Genomic DNA, 22,000 nt, shown 5'->3' on the forward strand with positions numbered 1-22,000 from the left:
GCAAATTGGAAGAACAACCTTTTATATTCTGTTGGGGTGGGTAACTATAATGTTATGAATATTGCATTTTGCAATTTAAAATAATCCTCCAACCCCCACCCTAATGTTTTGTTCACATAATAATTCACCTGACCACCTAGTTTTATCCTCTTTTGCATGTCACTCCATTTAATCTTTGGCCATCTCCATCTGTCTGCAGCTTTCACCTATCAGCCTCTGCCCCAGCTAACCACCCCCACCTCACCATCCCCCATGGTTCCATCTGCCAGTATTCCCTCCCCATTTAGTTCCACCATAGCTACAAGCCTCCATCTCACCCCTGTATTTATTACAATATACTAGCTATCTTTCCTCCTGCCTCTCAGTCCTAATGCTGGGTCATAACCCAAAGCACTAACTTACATCTTTTGCCCTCACTAATGCTGCTTAATCCGCTGAGTTCTTGCAGCATTTTGTTTTTGTTGTTAATTTTTATGTTCTGTATAATTAAAAATTAGTGTGATTGATTTTAATACCTTTTGATTTTGAATGTCAGAGGTTTACATGGATAACTTGTTTTAGACTTGACAGCTGGTAAGCCTGAGGATATGGCTGTCAAAGTATTTGACAGATTAAAGCTTGCTACTTTCTGCAGAAAGCCCAATGCTGCTCAGGGCCTTGTGGATCATTTTTGGAAATCGTTTTTGGAAATCAAGCCGCCACTACAGATAAGGGCAGATACTAAAGCAGCCTTCTTGCTGTTTTTGACAGGAGAGACAGAAAAAAATATCCCAAAGACTATATATATTATACACCAGTGATTTATGGAGTGTGGGCATCACTGACAAGGCCAGCATTTATCGATGTCCTTTTAATGCTTCATAGCTGTGTGGAGGAGCAGTTTTTTAAATGCTTGTTGTCAATCATTGACAAAGTTCAAACACAAGGAACAGCAAATTTGATGTTGTTCTAGAATGGATCATAATGAGAAAGAAGGAAACTGAAAAATGCTAGAAACAGAGAATGATTCATCTATAACTAATTGGTAATTGGTTTGTTATTGTCCCATGTATCAGGATACAATGAAAAAATTGGATTTGCATCCTGATCATTCCAAAAATAAGTACATGGAGGCAGTAGAAAGGGAAAGGGTATAACATCAGTAGAATCTAATGTTATAGTTATCATTACAGAGAAAGTCTAGGTACAGGTAGAAAAGGTGCAAGGACCTTGACTAGGTTGACTGAGACATCGAGGCTTATTCGAGAGTCTTAGAACAGCAGGATAGAAGCTGTCCTTGACTCTACTGGTACATGCTTCCCAACTTTTATATCTTCTGCCCAATGGAAGGGGGAAAAGAAAGAAAGGCACAGGTGGGAAGGCATTCCCAAGCCGCAGAGAAAGTTAACAGAGGGTAATTAGTTTCCATGATGGACTTCACTGTGACCACAACTCTCTGCAATTTCTTGAGGTCTTGGGAAGAGCTGTTGGAATGGGAAAAGCTAGAGTTCAGATCATGGTTTTTATTAATATTGGTTTATTATTGTTATATGTACCAAGATATTGAAAAGCTTGTCTTACATACTGTTCATATACAATACTCTGAGGGGGAATAAGACAAAACAATAATAGCATAAGTGTTACTGCTTTACCTTATAAAGTGTAAAAGCTACTGAAAGAGTGAGCACAGGGAAATGATAAGATGCAAGATCAAAACTAAATAGATTGTGAGGCCCACAGTTCATTGTGCATGAGGTACGTTCAGACATCTGATAACACTGCAGATAAGGTGTTCTTGTGCTTTCAGGCTTTGTATCTTCTGCCTAATGGGAGAGCGGAGAAGAGAGAATGGCCGGGATGTACAGGGTCATGATTATGTTAGCTGCAATACTAAGGCAGTGAGAGCTATAGACAGAGTCCATCCATGGGGTTGTGGGGGCAGAGTATGGTTACTATGCCGAGCTGACTGAGTCCACAACTGTCTGTAGTTTCTTGTGGTCATGTATAAAACATTTGGTGGACCAAACTATCATGTATTCAGACAGAATACTTTCTATGGTGCATTGTTAAGAATTGGTAAGAGTCAAATACAACCTCCCAAATTTCTTTAGGAAGTAGAGGTGTTGGTGACCTTTCTTGGCTATAATGTCAACATGGTTGGACCAGGACAGGCTAATGGTGATCTTCGCACCTCAAAACTTAAAGATCTCAACCCATGTTCCCTCTAAATTGTAATGGCCGGTGAGCACAAAAATTTTATGCTGTGCAAATTTTTGCCCAGTAATAACGATATGTGCACACTGAATAATGTCTTCAATGAAAACAGTATAAATAAGCCAGTTCTAAAATCAGTAGACAAATCATCACAGACTGCACATTGTCTACACTGTACACAACAGAAACCGGAAGAGGAAATATAATTCTGTGCAATTGTGAAATATACTTAACATGCCAATGACGCAGAGGGTGACAACGTTTCTTGCTCAGTTTAAATTCCTTTTTGCGCTAGTAGCAAAAGATGTGGGCATGTGTACTCTTGCTCACCTTAGAGGGAATATTGCAGTCACCACTCTTAACCTCAACAGCATTGATATAGACAGCAGCATGTTTGTTTTAGTTTTTAGTTTGTTCAGAAATAAAATTCATTCAAAATAAATTGTACCACTGAATTAATCTCAGAGTTCTTACCATATAATTCCCTATGATTTCTGAACAATTTTTTTATCAGTAATGTAAATCCAGCAGATTTTTCTTGGGACAATATTCTTTATCCTTTTTCTAATGAATGGGATCACTAGCATCCACATGAGGTATCCCTTGTGAGAGACTAGATCTTCCAACAAAATTGCATGGAAATAGGAACCTTGGTCACAGGTTCAAGTTGTCTAGGCCTTACTCTAAAACCATAGCAATGAATTTTAGAGAGAGTTGTAGTAGTCTTCTTCTTAGGTAATCAGAAGTTCCTTTGTTGCTGAGATTAAAGTCATAATATTTTAAAATACTTTGTCTTTTCCATCAAATAATTATAGTTTGTAGAATCTGCTCTGGTGGGTAATTTTTGTTGCTTCTGATCACTATTTGATCTACTAGTTAATCAGTGATCTGTAAGAATTTATGTGTGCAGGGATACATATTGTGTGTCTTTGCATAAGTGAGTTTGTGCATTTATCTTTGTCTGTGGTCATGTGTATGTGCTTGTGTCTTCTCTGCATTTATTACTAAACTTCGGTTATTCTTACTCTGACTTGCTATGCCTCAAACGCCAGGCATCAATTTAGAATATTAATAAAATATCATTCTAGTTCTTTATCTCTCTCTCATCTCCTAAAGTTTCCTTGATTACACCTTTCTGAAAAACGTCATATTTTTCAAAGCTAATGAAGCATTGAAAGATAAAATAGCTGATAATAAAGCTACAGCTACTGGAAATTGGAAATTAAACAGAACATGGCAGAAGAGATCAGTAGGTCAAGTAGCATCCATCAAAATTGAAGCAGTTATCACTTTAGGTTTGATATACATAGCAAGTTCTGTGAAGGGTCTTTGACCTGAGATGTTAACGTCTTTCACTTTTCTGTCATTAAGGTGAAATATTTGTTAGGTCAAACATTCCTATTTGGAAGCCTGTTGGAATCCACTGTCTGGATCTTGCAAGAGAAAAGGGCAGCTGGCCGTCAGCATATCAGTAACTTATGAGGAACTAAACAAAATAGAAGTGAGATAATATTAGTCTGAAAGATTTATTCATCATTTTTACAGTATCACTTGTTTATGTGATTAAAACATATTTATGATGCTCTGCCTTTAAACTCAGATTTAACAATCGCACACCATTCGCATTGCCTGTGAGTTATGTGCTATTTCTTTCATCTGAAATAATTATCAAGCTCCTGTTGGGTTTGTCAAGTGAGATTAAGATCCCTAAGAGGAAAGTGAAAGCTTTTGTAATTTACAACTGGTTAATGTTGCTTGCTTTAGATGACCAAGCATGTAATATCTGATTTTGATTTCTGTAGGAATGAGGAATTTCACATATATAAGATGTCTACATTCGTAGAATAATACAGCCCCCCCTAAAAAAAAATTATGTCTTTATCAGCTCTTTGTAAGAGCTATCCAATTAAATTCTGTTGCTTACCTCACCATAGTTCAACAAAAAAAGTTTCCCTTTGGGTATTTATACAGTTGCTTTTTGAGAATTAAATTAATTTTCACTTCTCTTTCACATAGCATGTTTTCACCATGTACTTTTTTTAATATTGTCGCTGATTCATTGCCAATTTACGGCTTGTGATTACTGACAATCCTGATGTTGAAAACAGTTTTTACTCATTTTTAAAGTCTTTTCTGACTTTCAGTGCCTGAATTTTCTCATCTTAACCTTCACGGTCTGCGGGGCAATAAAACTAGCTTGTCTGGACTCAGAATCAAGTTTATTATCACGGGCATATGTCATGAAATTTGTTGCTTCGTGGCAGCAGTATTGTGCAAGACATAAAGTCACAATAATAATAACAACTGTACATGTACTTACAGTGCAGACAAGCAATAGTGAGGTTGTGTTCATAGGTCTTCGACGTTTCAGAAATCTGATGGCAAAATACAAGAAGCTGTCCTAAAATGTTGAGAGTAGGTGTTTAGGGTCCTGTACCTATTCTCTGAGGGTAATAATGAGAACTTGGCTATGGACGGTCCCAAGCCCAGATGCAAAAGGAGGGGGGTTAGCCATGGGGCTAACAACCCATCCTGTAAAAACCTAGTGCTACAGAAGGCAACAGAAGCTCCGACAACCCCATCTCTAGGAGAGGAAGGATCTTTGATGGGCTGCACCTTGAATGTCTGAAAGACTGGCCCAGGACAGTGGACTTTGGTGACCTACTATTGGCAACCTATGCCCCAGTAAGGGTGATAGGCTTAAGAAGAATAATGAGAAGAGGGTATGTCCAGATGGGTGATGGTTCATCATGGTGGATGCTGAATTCTTAAGACATCACCTCTTGAAAATGGTGCCTATGGTGGGAAGGCTTGTGCCCATGAAGTCTACAACCCTCTTCAGCCTCTTTTGATCCTGTGCCTCCATACCAGTCAGTGATGCCAATTAGAATTCTCTCCACAACACAACTGTAAAAAGTTGCTGGAGTCTTTGGTGACACGCCAAAGCTCCTCAAACTGCTCATGAATTATAGCCATTGTCATGAGTTCTTTGTGACTGCATCAATATGAAAACTAAACTCCCTCTTTAGTAATATTCTAGCAAATTACTGAATCAAAGGTTTGAAATTCTTCCAAACTATGACATTCAGACCTGACCAAAATAGTCCATTGGGACCTTACTAGTGTTTGATATTGTAGCAAGCAGGAAGGAAAATAGTATATTAATCTTTCATGATGAAAACTTTGCACAAGGACTTAAGATGCTTCAGTGACTATCATACAGTAACACTTACATCCACAGTAATCAAGTGTTTTGAGAGACTGTTGAGAAAACATATCAACTCCTGTCTGAGAAGTGACTTGGATCCACTCCAATTTTCTGCCCAGAGCAACAGGTCACAATATATTTCATCTCATTTGCTCTTCACTCAACCCTCGAACATCACCTAGAGCTAGATACATATCTGATGGATAGGGGAATCAAGGGATATGGGGACAAAGCAGGGACTGGGTATTGATAGTGAATGATCAGCCATGATCTCAGAATGGCGGTGCAAACTCGAGGGGCCGAATGGTCTACTTCTGCACCTATTGTCTATTGTCTATTGTCTACCTGGAGAACAAAGGTGCTCTTTGTCAACTACAGCTCAGTATTCAGTACCATCATTCATTCAAAACTAATCATTAAGCTCTACTTGCTTTACACTGATGACTGTGTGGTTAAGCACAGCTCCAATGCCACATTTAATTTTGCCATAAGTCAAATCAAAGGTGGTGGTGGATCAGCATATGGGAGGGGGCATTGCAAATCTGGCAGAGTGGTACCACAATGTTAGCAAGGCCAAGGAGCTGATTATTGATTTCAGAAGGACGAAACCAGAAGCCCATGTGTCAGTTCTCATTGGAGTATCAGAGGTGGAGACGGTCAGCAGCTTTGTGTTATCATTTCAGAGGATCTGTTCTGGGACCAGCACACAAGTGCAATTATGAAGAAAGCACAGCAGTGCCTCTATGTACTTCCTTTGGAGTTTACAGAGATTCGGCATTTCATCTAAAACTCTGACAAACTTCTATCGATGTGTTGTGGAGAGTATATTGGCTTTAACTGGTCTATTCACATTACCGTGAGAGGGAGAGAGAGAGAACAATGCACATGAGTAGACAACAGATCAATACATAGCGCTGGGGGGATGGGGGGGGTGCTCATTGCTCTAAAAGAAATTGATCCATACATTAGACTCTTGAATGGAAAATCCTACAAAAAGTAATGGATGCAGCCCAGTTCATCAAGAGTAAATATCTCCCCACCATTGAGCACATCTACACAAAGCATTGTGGCAGGAATGCAGCATCCATCATCAGGGACCCCCACCACCCAAGTCATACTCTCTTCTCGCTGCCATCAGGACTCACACCACCAGGTTCAGGACCAGTTATTGCCTCCCAGCCATCAGGCTCTTGAACCCAAGGGTCAGCTTCAACTTCACTTGCCCCGTTATATTGTGCATAGTTTAACAAACCAGCTGCTCAGGATGCTCTCAATACAACCTCTGTAGAATGTGGTGAGGATGGGGGGTGGGAGATGGACTCTCCTCAGCCTTCGCAGAAAGTAGAGATGCTGCTGGGCTTTCTTTGCAATGGAGCTGGTGTTGAGTGACCAGGTGGGATTCTCCACCAGGTAAATGCCAAGAAATTTCGTGCTCTTAACAATCTCTACTGAGGAGCCGTCGATGTTCAGTGGGGAGTGGTCGCTCCGTGCCCTCCTGAAGTCAACAACCATCTCTTTTGTTTTGTTCACATTCAGAGACAGGTTGTTGGCTCTGCACCAGTCCGTTAACCGCTGCACCTCCTCTCTGTAAGCTGACTTGCCGTTCTTGCTGATGAGACCCACCATGGTCGTGTTATCGGCGAACTTGATGATGTGGTTCGAGCTGTGTGTTGCAGCACAGTCGTGGGTCAGCAGAGTGAACAGCAGTGGACTGAGCACACAGCCCTGGGGAGCCCCCGTACTCAGTGTGATGGTGTTGGAGATGCTGCCTCCGATCCAGACTGACTGAGGTCTCCCAGTCAGGAAGTCTAGTATCCAGTTACAGAGGGAGGTGTTCAGGCCCAGTAGGCTCAGCTTTCCAATCAGTTTCTGAGGGATGATTGTGTTGAAAGCTGAACTGAAGTCTATGAACAGCATCTGAACGTACGTGTCTTTTTTGTCCAGTGAGTTAGGGCCAAGTGGAGGGTGATGGCAATGGCGTCGTCTGTTGAGCGGTTGGGACGGTACGCGAACTGCAGGGGGTCCAGTGAGGGGGGCAGCAGGTTTTGATGTGCCTCATGACAAGCTTCTCAAAACACTTCATGATGACGGATGTGAGTGTAACGGGACGGTAGTCATTGAGGCAGGACACTGAAGACTTCTTTGGCATGGGGACAACGGTGGTGGCCTTGAAGCCGTTGGAACGGTGGCGCTGCTCAGGGAGATGTTGAAGATGTCAGTGAGAACATCTGCTAGCTGGTCTGCACATCCTCTGAGCACTCTACCAGGGATGTTGTCTGGTCCAGCAGCACAGGGTTCTTCTCACGTCGGCCACGGAGAGACACAGCACCTGGTTATTTGTAAGAGGGGTGGACTTCCTTGCAGCCACGTCACTTTCTGCCTCAAACTGGGTGTCAAAGTTACTCAGTGCATCTGGGAGGGAGGCATCACCCGCACAGTCAGGTGATGTTGTCCTGTAATTGGTGATGTCCTGGATGCCCTTCCACATGCACCGCGTGTCACCGCTGTCCTGGAAGTAACTGTGGATTAGCTGGGCGTGTGCACGCTTTGCCCCTCTGATGGCTTGGGACAGTTTGGCCCTTGCTGTTGTTAAAACTGCCTTGTTGCCCGCTCTGAAGGTGGAGTCATGGGTCCTCAGCAGCACACGCACCTCTGCGGTCACCCATGGCTTCTGGTTAGTGCGTATAGTGATGGTCTTGGACAGAGTAACATCATCAATGCACTTGCTGATGTAGCTGGTCACTGATGCTGTGTACTCCCCTAAATTGGTGGAGTCGCCAACGGTTGCAGCCTCCCTGAATATGTGCCAGTTAGTGTGCTCAAAGCAGTCTTTAAGAGCAGAGATGGCTCCTGCTGGCCAGGTTTTCACCTGCTTCTGAACTGGTCTGGAGCACCTGACGAGCGGTCTGTATGCTGGGATTAGCATAACAGAGATGTGGTCTGAGTATCCGAGGTGGGGGCAGGGCTCTGCCTGATATGTGTCCGGGATGTTTGTAAACCAGGTTCAACACGTTCTCCCCCCTCGTTGCAAAGTCCACATACTGATGGAATTTGGGGTGCACTGACTTAAGGTTCGCATGGTTCAAGTCACCGGCGACAATAAACAGACCATCAGGGTGTGCATTCTGCAGTTCGCTAATAGCCCCGTACAGTTCACAGAGCACCTCCTTAGCATTAGCGCTGGAGGGAACGTACACACCGAATATAAGGACAGAGGTGAATTCCTGTGGCAAATAAAATGGTCTGCATTGAACTGCCACAAACTCCACTAGCGATGAGCAGTGTCTGGAAACCAGCACAGAGTTCTTACATCATTCCGTGTTGATGTAAGTACACACACCACCACCGCGAGTCTTACCGGAGAGAGCTGCGTCCCTGTCCACACGAAACGAGGCGAGCCCGTCTAACTGAATGGCGGCGTCCGAAATTCCATCAGTGAGCCATGTTTCTATAAAAACATACACGGAGCAGACTCTGTACTCCTGCCGAGTATTTCATTGGAGTCGGATGTAGTCCAATTTATTGTCCAGGGAGCGGACAACGGAGAGCAGAATGGACGGGAGAGCCAGCCGGCTAGGGTTTGCTTTTTGCCTGGCACGGACCCCTGCCTGCTCGCCTCGCTTCCACTTCCTCGCACATCGCTTATGACGTCCCCACCCTCAGCCACCAGCATCAAGCGAGTCCGAGGAATGTAGGCCCGTTCCCCTCAGCAAGCTAAGGTCGCGTAATTCAACCAGCAGATCTTCCTGGTTTGTTTTTGGGTGATCTCTGTATTGTAGTAGTATCTGGCGATGGTAGATAGTTGCTCTGTTATCCATTGCCCTAATCAAAAGTTGTGTATTCAAGCTTAAATTAGAAAATTAAATTAAAGTAACACCAGGTCTGAAAGGCTGCTGTTGACGTACTGGACCACTGAAACTGTTACATTTGAGGAAAGTTTGGATAGGTACATAGATAAGGGGTTTTGAATGAGTTTGGTTCAGGTGCAGGTAGGTGGGACTAAGCAGAAGATCAGGTCAGCATGGACTAATTGGAGAAAAGGGCCTGTTTCTGTGCAGTAGTGTCCTCTCCACTAATGCAGTAAAATAACGGGGCTCAGAACCCACACGATCTTATGACTCAAACATGATTTTATTTTACTTGTACACTTGGCTTCTTCAGCACACTGTTCTGAAGCCGGGGCAGAAATCTGCTACTTCTATATGGAAGATATTGGCTGTAGCTGATATTGTCCATTTGGTAAATTCCTTTAGTGATTGATCTTGCAAGTAAGATTTGAATTCCTTGCTTGCAAGATAAATCGCCATTCACAATCGAGATGTTAAAAGTCAATAGAAACTAAAGCTAACACTTTGAAGCTGGTAAAGCAACTGTCTCAGTTGATAATTATGTTCACATCCTTCCATTATTCCTATCTCATCTTTCTCCAGCATCCCCTATTGTGAAAAGAGGTGCTATGTTTTAGGAAGACCTTTCTGGAAAAGACTTAATACAGTCACACCTCTATAGTAGATGGTGATGTAACCAGTTAGAATGCTCTCCACAGTACATCTGTAGAAATTTGTGAGAGTATTTGATGTCATACCAAGGCTCCTCAAATTCCCAATGAAGCGTAATTGCTATCATGCCTTCTTTATAATTGCATCAGTATGTTGGGTCCAAGATAGATCTTCAGAGATGTTGATGCCCAGGAACTTTAATCTCCTCATCCTTTCCACTGTCGATCCCACAGTGAGGACTGGTGTGTGTTCCCTCAGCTTGTTCTTCCTGAAGTCCACAATCAATTCTTTGGTCTTACTAACATTGAGTGCAAGGCTGATCTGCCTCACTCCTGTATGCCTCCACGTACTTGTCTTGTATCCCTGCTCGTGTGTCCTTCCAATCAACTTTATTTCTTCATGCAAGTTATTTTGTTAGCTGTCACAGCTTACAGTTAGAGTATTTTCAATTTTATAAATGGATGGGTCATTTGACCATGATTGTTCTTGGCAAATTTTTCTATAGAGCTGGTTTGCCATCGCCATCTTCTGGGCAGAGACTTAACAGGGCGGGTGACTCTATCAATTATCAATACTCTTCAGAGATTGTCTGCCTGGCATCAGTGGTCACATAACCAGGACCTGTGATATGCACCAGCTAACTGCTCTCCATTCCCTACTACCTGCTCTCATGGCTTTCCTTGCCCAAGGGTGACCTGCAGGCTAATGGAGGGAAGCAGTGCCTTGCACTTCCTTTGGTAGAATCCCAACACCCAAAGTAAATTAAGAGACATTGAGTATTGTATGTAAAGGACTGGGCCAGTAAGCTCTCCTCTACGGGGAATTTCACCACAGAACCTCAACACACTCTGATTAAGTCCTCATTTAATGAAATAAAACCCTTACTGGTGATTACTTTCTAAAGATATACTAAGCAGTATTTTGATTATTTTCATTTTACCTTTACTCTCCTTTTGAATTGAAAATTGCTTTGCTGGAATCCTTTAGTGGGAGTCTCACCATAAAAGATGCTGAGAGAGATTTATTTTATCAGGGCCAGTTTTTTGCCGTTTTATTCTTTTCATTGAATTTTTGTTCTGTTGCTATTGCAGGAGAGGCATAAGAGGGAGGGACTTCGGGAAGAGAATGAGTAAAGAAAGTTTTGGGCCCTTTACCTAAGACAAGCTGTGCTGGAATTGGAAAGGGTCCATCAGAGGTTCATGAGAATGAAATGGTTATCCTGTGAGGAGTGACTGAAGGCTGTACTCTCTGGAGTTCAGAACAATGGGTGTTGGGAACTCATTAAAACATATTGAATATTGAAAGGCCTAGATGGCCTAGATAGAGTGAATGTGGAGGGGATGCTTTCAATTGTGGGGGAGTTTAGGACCAGTTGCTACAGTCTCAAAATACAAAGACTTTAGAACAGAGATGCAGAGAAATTTCTTTAGCCAGAGGGTGGTGAATCTGAGGAATTCATTGCCAAGTCACTGGGTAACGCAAAGGTCGATAGCTTCTTGATTAGTCAGAGCATCAAAACTTATGGGGAGAAGGCAGAAGGAAGGTTGAGGGGCATAATTAATCAGCTGCAATGGAACAGTGGAACAGACTCCCATCGAGTCCAATGTATGGTTGCTGGGCTCTGGCAAAATTGGAACTTCGTTTGTGATTGGGCACAATGAAGGACCAGTCAATAATATTACTGTTGAATGGAAAGCATCAATATTTTGTTTGGTGAGTTCAGTCAGACAAGAGGGGGTTTCTTGGAGCGAGATTAGGGAATCCATCTGTTCTGATAGTCATTCATTGAGGTCAGGCTCAAAATATTTACAGACTGAAATAAAGGCAAATTCTGGTCATCTACAAAAAATGGAGAGAGAGAGATACGACATAACAGACAGCATCTGTGAAGAGGGAAATGGAATCGACATTTCACGCAGTGAATGGAGGGCGGGGCGGGGCGGGGCGGGGCGCCAGATAGCTGCCAATCCGTGAGGATGTGGAGGCCGGGATTCCCATTTACTGCCGGCATCAGGAATTAGAGGCGGGGCTCCGCGCTTCAGGCGTCGTGACTTGGGTCGTTATCGGGAATCGAGGCGGGACCAGAGAGTTAACGGGCGGGTCCAGCAGTCGGGTCGAGCATTTCCCGAGTGTGGTGTGAATGGAGGGCGGGGCGTGGGCGTCAGATCGCTGTCACTACGGGAGTGAGTGGTGGAGCGGAGTTCGGATTCAGCACTGGCATGTGAACAGCTCCAGCCGGGAGAGGATGGAGCATCCTCGGCCGCGGCTGCGACCAGCGCAATCACAGCACTCCTTAGCTTAAAGATGAGAGTGGACCCGTCGCTCGGGTCCCGTTCGGCGTCCGAGCGCTTCGGCCTGGAACGGCCGAGCTGAGTGAGACGCTTATCCCCCGGGCAGATCGTGGAGGATGTTGGAAGGGACTGTCCCCGGTCCCGGCCCTGGGGCTGGAAGAACCACTGTCACCTATGTTTTTGTTTACAGCCCAAGCACCGTGAGCGCCGATCCCAACCCACCTCCATCGGCCGTCCCCGCTCACAGAGGACCCAAACGCAAGCTGTACAGTGCGGTCCCGGGACGGACCTTCATCGTGGTGAAACCCTATCAGCCCCAGGGAGAGGGGGAGATCCTGTTGCATCGAGGGGAACGTGTCAAAGGTAAGTACAATTCCAACTAACTCTGCTGATTTTTGCGAAATACTTCACTTTATCATCAGGTCTCTGAGCCAAACTCTCCTGAGTTAGAGAACCTACCAGCTTGTCAGCTCTGCTTCATTACCTCCGTCTTCCGATCGTAATATCGCTTCATCTGGACTCTAACCCCGTCCACTACGTCCCCTATCTGTAACCCCCTGTAATCTGTCCTTTCTGCTGCTGTGATCCTCACCTCACCTTTCCACTCACCTCCCCGTGTCTCTCCCCCACCCTTTCCCCATTCTCTCCCCCACAGACCCCCCAGTCCTTGTCTCTCCCTCACTCAGCGATCTCACCCTTGCCTCTCTGCAATTGCCTCTGTGGTCTCACCTTTACCCCTCTGCAATCTCATGTCCCTACTCGGCTTTGATATCACTCCCACACGAGCTCACCCTTGTCCCTCTACCCCTACCCCACATACCTTTGCACTCTCACCCTTTACCTCTGCAATCTCGCCTCCAGTCTTCTGCATTCATGTCTCTACCACCCTCAATATTCTAGACCACTCCTGCAACCTTCTGCAAAGCTTCTGTGTTCACCCACTGCTCCCAGTATCAGCTTCCCCATCCTAAACCAACAGTTTAATCCGCCCCCGCATGCTCCATTCCACTCACTCCCTACACTCTGTTGCCCACTCCCATAGCTTTACAATTGTGTTGCAGCTCCTTCTTCATGTACTCTTGCTGATTCCTACATTCTGCAGCTTTTCAACAACGTCCTGACTCCTATACTACATCTCATGAACCCCCTCCTCTCCTGCCAGCCCCTCTCCCTCATTCCCCTTCCCTCCGTTCACCCACTTCCCCTGTTCAACCCTTCTAGTTTCCTTCTGTTTTCAACTTTTCTAATCCCCGTATCTACCCCTCTGTCCCCATCTCTTGTTTCAAATCGTCCAAAAGCCTCGCCTTACCCCACACCTGCCTTGCCACTCGCACGTTTTCTCAGCAGAGCAATTCATCTCCCCTTTCCTGCCCTACCACTGTCAGTCTCTTATTCTCTGTCTGTCTCATTTCTGAGTCCCTTCTAAGTTTCAGCGAAGACTCGCCCTGGTTAAAATGGCTTCTCACTATTAGAGAAAACTTGTATTGCATTAGCAGTGTATTCCTTGGCCATAATGTATCTGTCAGTTCAACCCGTCATGTTCTCCGGCCCTCTTCTCTCTCCGCATGCATCTTTGGCATTAAGGGTGGCAGAGGCCATCCACGTGTGAGCAATCGAAGCAAGGTTTCTAGAATGACGGTCGTGAAAGTGACAAGGACTGCCTTGCATCCTCATTCTAAAGTGCCTTCTTTTCCACCACCTCAGTCCATTCAGAAATGTTAACCCATTGTTGAGAGTTAATATTTATCTCTTGCTCATTATTAGTAAAAATGATTACTTCATCATTGTCACATTACAGTTTGCAATTTGTTATATACAATTTAGCTGCTGTGCTTTTTGCATTATATAAAAGACTATATCTCAAACTAGTTTTTAGTCTGCAATTTATGTATATCCATAAAAACAATCTGAAAGGCACTTTTCTTTTCCCTTCCTTTCTTCTCTCAGTTCCTGAAGTTGAGTATTTGCTGCCATTATTTTTATCTCAATGTGTAAACTTTTCCTGACTCAATGACTTACATGTGTATTCTGCATCTTATTCTCTGTCATTCGTCTCTGTGTGTGACTAGCTCATTCCCACCTTTTCCAATGCCTCCAGTTTCCCCTCTGTCTTTTCCATGTCTCTGGCCAGTAATGGTGGGATAGGTGGTTGGGGAGTATCACAGCCATAAAAATATAAAAAACAGAGTTTGAAGGAAGTTTCAGAATTACAGCGGGATTTGTCTTTGAAAGGATTTAAATATAAGAAATATAAATTAATAGCTTTAGGCATAGGAATTCCAAACACTTCTTCATTGGATATGTTGTTGTGAATTTTATCGATTATAAACTCAATTGGAAATTTCATTTCTTATTTTGTGGACTTAGTTTTTTGGACAATTTGAACTACCCACTGCAGTTTTATGGGGAAGCTTGTGAAAATGTATTTGGGACATAATATGACTAAGTGGAAGCAGGCTATTTTAGATATCTTTATGGAAATATAACAGGTTTTAATTGATTAAAAATTTCTCATAAATGGTTTCCTTGGAGTGCGCATAATATCAAAGAATTTGTGACGTGAGTATTTCATGATGGAGTGAGAGGGAGGAATTATAGTGTAGTGCCAGTAGTGTGGAGAATACTAGGATGAAAATATAATAATGGAACACTTTTTAAAGATTTACAGGATTGAGTGAAGCCAACATGCATTTATGAAAGAAAAATTTTACTTCCCTAACCTGTTCAAGTTCATTGAGAATGTGCCTTGTCCGTTTGTTATGTGCCCTGTTGTATGACATGGGTGGGCGATCATTGTCTTTTCATGACCGTGATTGTCCTTAGCAAATTTTTCTCCAGAAGTGGTTTGCCATTACCTTCTTCTGGGCAGTGTCTTTACAACACAGCTGACTCCAGTCATTATCAGTATCCTTCAGAGATAAGTCCTGGTTATGCCAGGCAGAAAATCTCTGAAGAATATTGATAGTGGCTGGAGTCAGCTGTGATATCCACCAGCTGCTCATGTGACTGGTGGATAAGTAAAGAGGAACTTGTGGGTTTTCAGGAGGCTGATCAATGAGTGGCAGCATATGGATTAGTGGTAGTTTTTGGCCATGGATTGAGAATTAGCCATCAGACAGAACATAAAAATGCTTCCTCCTTAGATTGGTAGATTGTGCTTAGTGGAGTATGATACAATCTGTATCTACAGTTTGGCTAACGAGATCACTTCATATTTCACATTTGCTGATGATTCTAAATTAAACAGGATTATAATTACAGATGATGTAAAGAAGCTTCAGGGGGTTATCAACAAGCTGAGTCACTTGGTGAGGAGTTAGTCCAATATAGAAAATGTGAAGCTATCCATGTTAGTAAAGAATAAACAGTAGGACATTTGTTCAGTGGTGGGAGACTGAGTGTTCAAAGGGAGCTGATGCACACATTGCTGAAGTCCATTTACCAAGTGAAGCAAGTGATGACTTTGTCCCAAAGGAAATTTAAAAAATAATTTAATAATTGTAGAAAACTCAGGGATAATAGGAGAAACTTGAAATAGTTGTCAGCAGAGGGAAAAAGTTGTTTATCAATCTAATGGGAATAAGTACTGATTAACCCCTGTACCTAATGATTTGCACCCTAAGATCTTCAAAGAAGAGGCTACAGAAAAATAGTCTGCATTGTGATGTTCTATTATCCATTGATACTGATATGGTCATGTGGATTGGCAAATTTCAAATTTAACATCTGTTCAAAAAATATGGAAGACAAAAAAGAAGCATTTTTGCCTGGTATTTGTAATTGGAGGGAAAACAGAATCCATTTTTAAAGGCTGTAAATATATCTAGTCAAGAAGAAAAGAAAAGCTTACAAAAGGTTCAGAGAGTTAGGTAATGTTAAGAATCTAGAAGATTATAAGGCTAACAGGAGGGAGCATAAAGAGGAAATTAGGAGAGCCAGAAGGGGCCATGAGAAGGCCTTGGTGGGCAGGAAAATCCCAAGGCATTCTACAAGTATGTGAGGAACAAAAGGATAAGACGTGAAAGAATAGGACCTATCAAATGTGACAGTGGGAAAGTGTGTATGGAACCGGAGGAAATAGCAGAGGTACTTAACAAATACTTTACTTCAATATTCACTATGGAAAAGGATCTTGGTGATTGTAGTGCAGACTTGCAGCAGACTGAAAAGCTTGAGCATGTAGATATTAAGAAAGAGGATCTGCTGGAGCTTTTGGAAAGCATCAAGTTGGATAAGTCGCCAGGACCGGATGAGATGTATCCCAGGCTACTATGGGAGGCGAGGGAAGAGAGTGCTGAGCCTCTGGCAATAATCGTTGCATCATCAATGGGGATGGATGAGGCTCCGGAGGATTGAAGGGTTGCGGATGTTGTTCCTTTATTCAAGAAGGGGAGTAGAGATGGCCCAGGAAATTATAGACCAGTGAATCTTACTTCAGTGGTTGGTAAGTTAATGGAGAAGATCCTGAGAGGCAGGATTTATGAACATTTGGAAAGGTATAACATGATTAGGACTAGCCAGCATGGCTTTGTCAAGGGCAGGTCGTGTCTTACGAGCCTGATTGAATTTTTTGAGGATGTGACTAAACACATTGACAAAGGAAGAACAGTAAATGTAGTGTATACGGATTTCAGCAAGGCATTTGATAAGGTACCCAATGCAAGGCTTATTGATAATGTAAGCAGGCATGGAATCCAAGGGGACATTGCTTTGTGGATCCAGAACTGGCTTGCCCACTGAAGGCAAAGAGTGGTTGAAGGCGGGTCATATTCTGCATGGAGATCGGTGACCAGTGGTGTGCCTCAGGGATCTGTTCTGGGACCCTTACTCTTGGTGATTTTTATAAATGACCTGGATGAGGAAGTAGAGGGATGGGTTAGTAAGTTTGCTGATGAGACAAAGGTTGAGGATGTTGTGGATAGTGTGGAGGGCTGTCAGAGGTTACAATGGGACATTGATAGGATGCAACTGGGCCGACAACTGGCAGATGGAGTTCAAACCAGATAAGTGTGAGGTGGTTCATTTTGTAGGTCAAATATGATGACAGAATATAATATTAATGGTAAGACTCTTGGCAGTGTGGAGGATCAGAGGGATCTTGGGGTCCGAGTCCATAGTACGCTCCAAGCAGCTGCGCAGTTTGACTCTGGTTAAGAAAGCATAAGGTGTATTGACCTTCATCAATCGTGGGATTGAATTTAGGAGTCGAGAGGTAATGTTGCAGCTATATAGGACCCCGGTCAGACCCCACTTGGAGTTCTATGCTCAGTTCTGGTCACCTCACTACAGGAAGGATGTAGATGCCATAGAAAAGGTGCAGAGGAGATTTACAAGGATGTTGCCTGGATTGGGGAGAATGCCTTATGAAAATGGATTGAGTGAACTCAACCTTTACTCCTTGGAGTGACAGAGGATAAGAGGTGACCTGACAGAGGTGTATAAGGTGATGAGAGGCATTGATCGTGTGGATAGTCAGTGGCTTTTTCCCAAGGCTGAAATGGTTGCCCCAAGAGGACACACGTTTAAGGTGCTGGGGAGTAGGTACAGAAGAGATGTCAGGGTTAAGTTTTTTTAATCAGAGTGTGGTGAGTGCATGGAATGGGCTGCCGGCAATGCTGGTGGAGGTGGATATGATCGGGTCTCTTAAGAGATTTTTGGATAGGTACATGGAGCTTAGAAAAATAGAGGGCTATGGGAAAATGTAGCAATTTCTAAGGTAAGTACATGTTCGGCACAACTTTGTGGGCTGAAGGGCCTGTATTGTGCTGTAGGTTTTCTATGTTTCTATGTGAACAGCAGCCTCAGAGTTCACAGTGTGCAGTCAGGAACCATGTATCAATTTTCTGCCTGAGGTAAGAGCATGCAAAATTGGGGTTAATGCAGTCACTTGAAGAGTGGAATAGCTCATTCACACAAAGCAGAGTTAATATAAATTAGTTATTTTTCATATAGCATATAAATATACTGTTTGATGCCTGAATTAGAAAGAAACTACAGTATCCCTCCTACTTCCCCTCCCCCACTCTTGTGCCTGTTCTGCATTCTAGTCTACCAATGATAATCTTTGAAACTCTTGCCACCTCCACCACTGTCACCGGCAGCCCATTCCATGCACTCACCACTCTCTACATTAAAAAAACTTACCCCTGACATCTCCTCTATGCTATATAGCTGCAACATTACCTCTTGGCTCCTAAGTTCAGTTCCACGATTAATGAAGGCCAATACACTGTATGCCTTCTTCACCACAGAGTCAACCTGCACCACTGCTTTGAGCGTCCTATGGACTAAGACCCCAAGATCCCTCTGATCCTCCATACTGCTAAGAGTCTTACCATCAATACTATATTCTGCCATCATATTTGACCTACAAAATGAACCACTTCACACTTATCTGGGTTGAACTCCATCTGCCAGCTGTCAGCCCAGTGTTGCATCGTATCAATGTCCCACTGTAATCTCTGACAGCCCTCCACACTATCCACAACATCCTCAACCTTTGTGTCATCAGCAAATTTACTAACCCATCCATCTACATTTTCATCCAGGTTACAAACAGCAGAGGTCCCAGTATGGATCCCTGTGGAATTCCACTAATCACAGACCTCCAGCTGGAATAGCTCTGTCTTTGATGGGAAATATTTGTACTCGCATTCGGACTATCAAGACTCTTAAAAATAATGCTATAATCATTGGGGTGCCACTGAAATTAAGTATGGGGCCTCAACTATTTACAATCCACATTAAAGATATTAATGAAGAGATGTACTATATTGCCAAAGTTGCTGATGAAACAGAAGGTGGAAAAGTGGCTGCTGAGGAGGAAACAGTGTTAGACAAGGGCACTGGCTAATTGAATGGGCAAACATTTAGTGGATGGAATATAACTTAGGGAAATGAAAAGCTATTCAATTTGGTAGAATGTAAGTCTTTTAAATTGAGAGAGGCTGTAGAACCTTAAGCAATAGACACACAAAGTGCTGGAAGAACTCAGGTCAAACAGCATCCATGGAAATGAATAAATACTCGAATTTTTGGGCCAAGACACTTCTTCAGGACTGAAAAAGAAGGAAGGAAGATGGCAGAATAAAAAGGTGGCGAGGGGGGAAGGAGGATAGCTATAAGGTAATGGATGAAGCCAGCAGTGTGGGAAAGGTAAAGGACTGGAGAAGCAAGTCTGGGTGAATGTGTGGTCAAAGAGTCAGAGAGCAGCAGAGATCGCAGAAGGGGAGTGATGAGAGAGGGTCTCACTGAACCATTGAAGAGAAGATTTAAACTTTTTCAAAGTAGGGATTCCTTGAAGAGACTTCGCAGTGGAGCAGCAAATCATAAGCAAGATAAAATCTGCAGATGCTGGAAATCCAAAGCAACACACACAAAATGCTGGAGGAACTCAGCAAAGTTAGGCAGCACCTTGATGTCATTTTAGAAATAATGTGAGGTCCAGCAAGTTATTGTGTCAAAAGAAAGGAAGTCCACTTACAGATATGCAGGGCATTGATGAAAGCACACTTGGAGCATCTTTAATAGTGTAATATTATTTAAAAGGAGATATACTTGCATTTGATGCAGTTTGGTTCAGTCATTTGATAGCTGGAATGAACATCTCTTAAAAAGAACAATTGAGCACATAGGATCTATTTAATGGAGTTTGGAAGAATGATTGACAATCATACTGAAGTATGTAAGATTCTAACTGTAAATGCTGTCAAAACAATTCCCTCCATGGAAATTTAGAAGAAGGAGACAAAGTCTGAAAAGGAGATGAGGGTGGATTTATTCTATGGGGGTTGTGAATTTCTGGAAATCTTTATGTAAGATAATTATATATTTTTTAATTAATTTTTTGTGCATTTCTACAAACCAACTACAAACAAAAAACCCAACAACAAAGTGAAAAATATCTAAGATAATTATAAAGGTTGTCATTGAATATCTTCATCTGATGCTATCAGATGGTGTAAGTGTCAAGAGTTATGGGAAGCAGGCAGGAAAGCGGAGCTGAAATCAGATGAAAGTGATTTTATTAAAGATCAGAGCAGGCTTGAGGTACGCTACGGTCTGCATGTGATCCTATTTTTTTGGTCGTTCATTTCTGACAGCATGTGTGTTTAGCATGCGGAGTAAATTGCTTGCCACTGCAGTACCAAGGGAGTACTTCACTATTGGTTTAACTGTTAAAACATGCTCTGTGTGTCATCTTGGCTGCATGTCAAAATACCATAGCACTAGCCATAAGGAAATGCCTCTTTGTCACATCACCAAAATTTCTTCATCAGTCATTACTAAAGCTATTAATTTGGTTGTATTTCATGACCTTGCCCTGAAATTTGATGTCACATTTCCCTATAGTACCATACTGAACAAAACTGAAGAAATTAATGAATGTGTACTGAAGCATTTTAGGATTATCAGAGGTCGCTATGTGAATGCAAATGAGTTTTTACATATTGCAATGTATATATGCTAGAAAATCTGATATTTTGGATTTCTGATGATATATGCAAAGTTTTTAATCTGTACTCTCTGATTCATAGCACCTTGGCTTTTTTAGCTATGAAGGGCAAGAGTCTTCACAGTTTTTGATATGTTTTGTGAATTGAAGCAAATTGCACAGTAGAACAAGATGATGGCCACAGATTTTAAGGCAAACAGGAAATAATGAAGAAATGTTGTCATCTTGTGAACATGTGAGTCAGAGACCAGTCATTCACTCTTGGGAGGGAAGGGGGAGAGTTTGTTGCCTAAGCCTAGTGCACAATTAAAGGTCCATGTTGATTTGAATTTGGACTTGCATTTTGACCAAAACAGATATAAATGATAGATTCCTGTTCTTTAATGCCATTAAGGGCCATTGGAGGGTTCTCAATAATGCAACAACTTCATAATCAAGCTCACTGATCCTTGCTTCAAAACTCTTCAAAATGAATTTACTTTCTCAGACTATAACTGTGGAATTTGAAGTAGTTGGGTTAATAATCCTTACCCCTGAAGTATTAGTACAGTGTCTTAATTGTTACAATATCAGATGTAATTTAAAACACAATGTTCAAATTATTTAGCCAGTTAGGCAAAATCTGTGATGAGAGTCATTGTTGACGCCAATGAAATTTCGTCAAATTCGTTGCCATTTCCTTCCTCTGCTCATTCTTGAAAGTACTTCATAATAAAAGTTTGGATTCTGAAGTGACAGATGACATATACCTTCTCAGTCTATCACTCCAACTGCACATTTCCTCCAGGGTGTGCACGATGAACAGAATGAACACAACAATGAAGAATCCATTAGGGTCATAAAAATTATCAATTATTTTTTTCACTAATTTCTTTACAATTTTTCTAATTAAACACTATTGTGTTTCCCACCTGCTTGCTCATTGAGTGAGAACCCTTGGTAGAGACAGGGAAGTACTGGATCTTCCACTGGCTAAGTATGCATGATACTTGTGGGCCTACCTCTCGTTCAGATGTCATCCTCACTTTTAAATAATTTTTAAAATAATCTCAGTAATGAATGTAGGTTCATTTATTTTGAAGTGAGTAGATTGCCTGGTTACAACAGCATGAGCTTTGCATTTATACCTTTGTATTTATATTTAAAGTTCCTGGCATTGGCAGAAGCAGAGGGATTGGGAGCTGATATATTCTGGGGTTTTGGGGCGCAATAGAGTTACGGTGTAATCAGAATGTTATTGGTGGTACAGAGACAAGCAGAATGTGAAAGTGAAGAGTGTTGGGATGTATTATGCTTAAATAAGTATTAGTATAAATGTCGGGCTCTGTGATTCTATTTAAAATTTGCAATGTGT

General features: G+C 42.4%; 1 protein-coding gene across 9 annotated transcripts in view; it reads left to right on the forward strand.

Moving 5' to 3' along the window:
• shank3a (SH3 and multiple ankyrin repeat domains 3a) overlaps nucleotides 1-22,000 on the forward strand; it is a 1,267,872-nt gene that overhangs the window by 805,350 nt on the left and 440,522 nt on the right. For all 9 annotated transcript variants that reach the window (XM_059986981.1, XM_059986984.1, XM_059986980.1 and 6 more), the window contains one exon: nucleotides 12,382-12,554. In XM_059986981.1, coding sequence (XP_059842964.1) covers nucleotides 12,382-12,554 — 173 coding nt within the window. The remainder of the gene's footprint in view (nucleotides 1-12,381; nucleotides 12,555-22,000) is intronic.

The sequence above is a fragment of the Hypanus sabinus genome, chromosome 13 (genome assembly GCF_030144855.1).
Source record: "Hypanus sabinus isolate sHypSab1 chromosome 13, sHypSab1.hap1, whole genome shotgun sequence".
Taxonomy (NCBI): domain Eukaryota; kingdom Metazoa; phylum Chordata; class Chondrichthyes; order Myliobatiformes; family Dasyatidae; genus Hypanus; species Hypanus sabinus.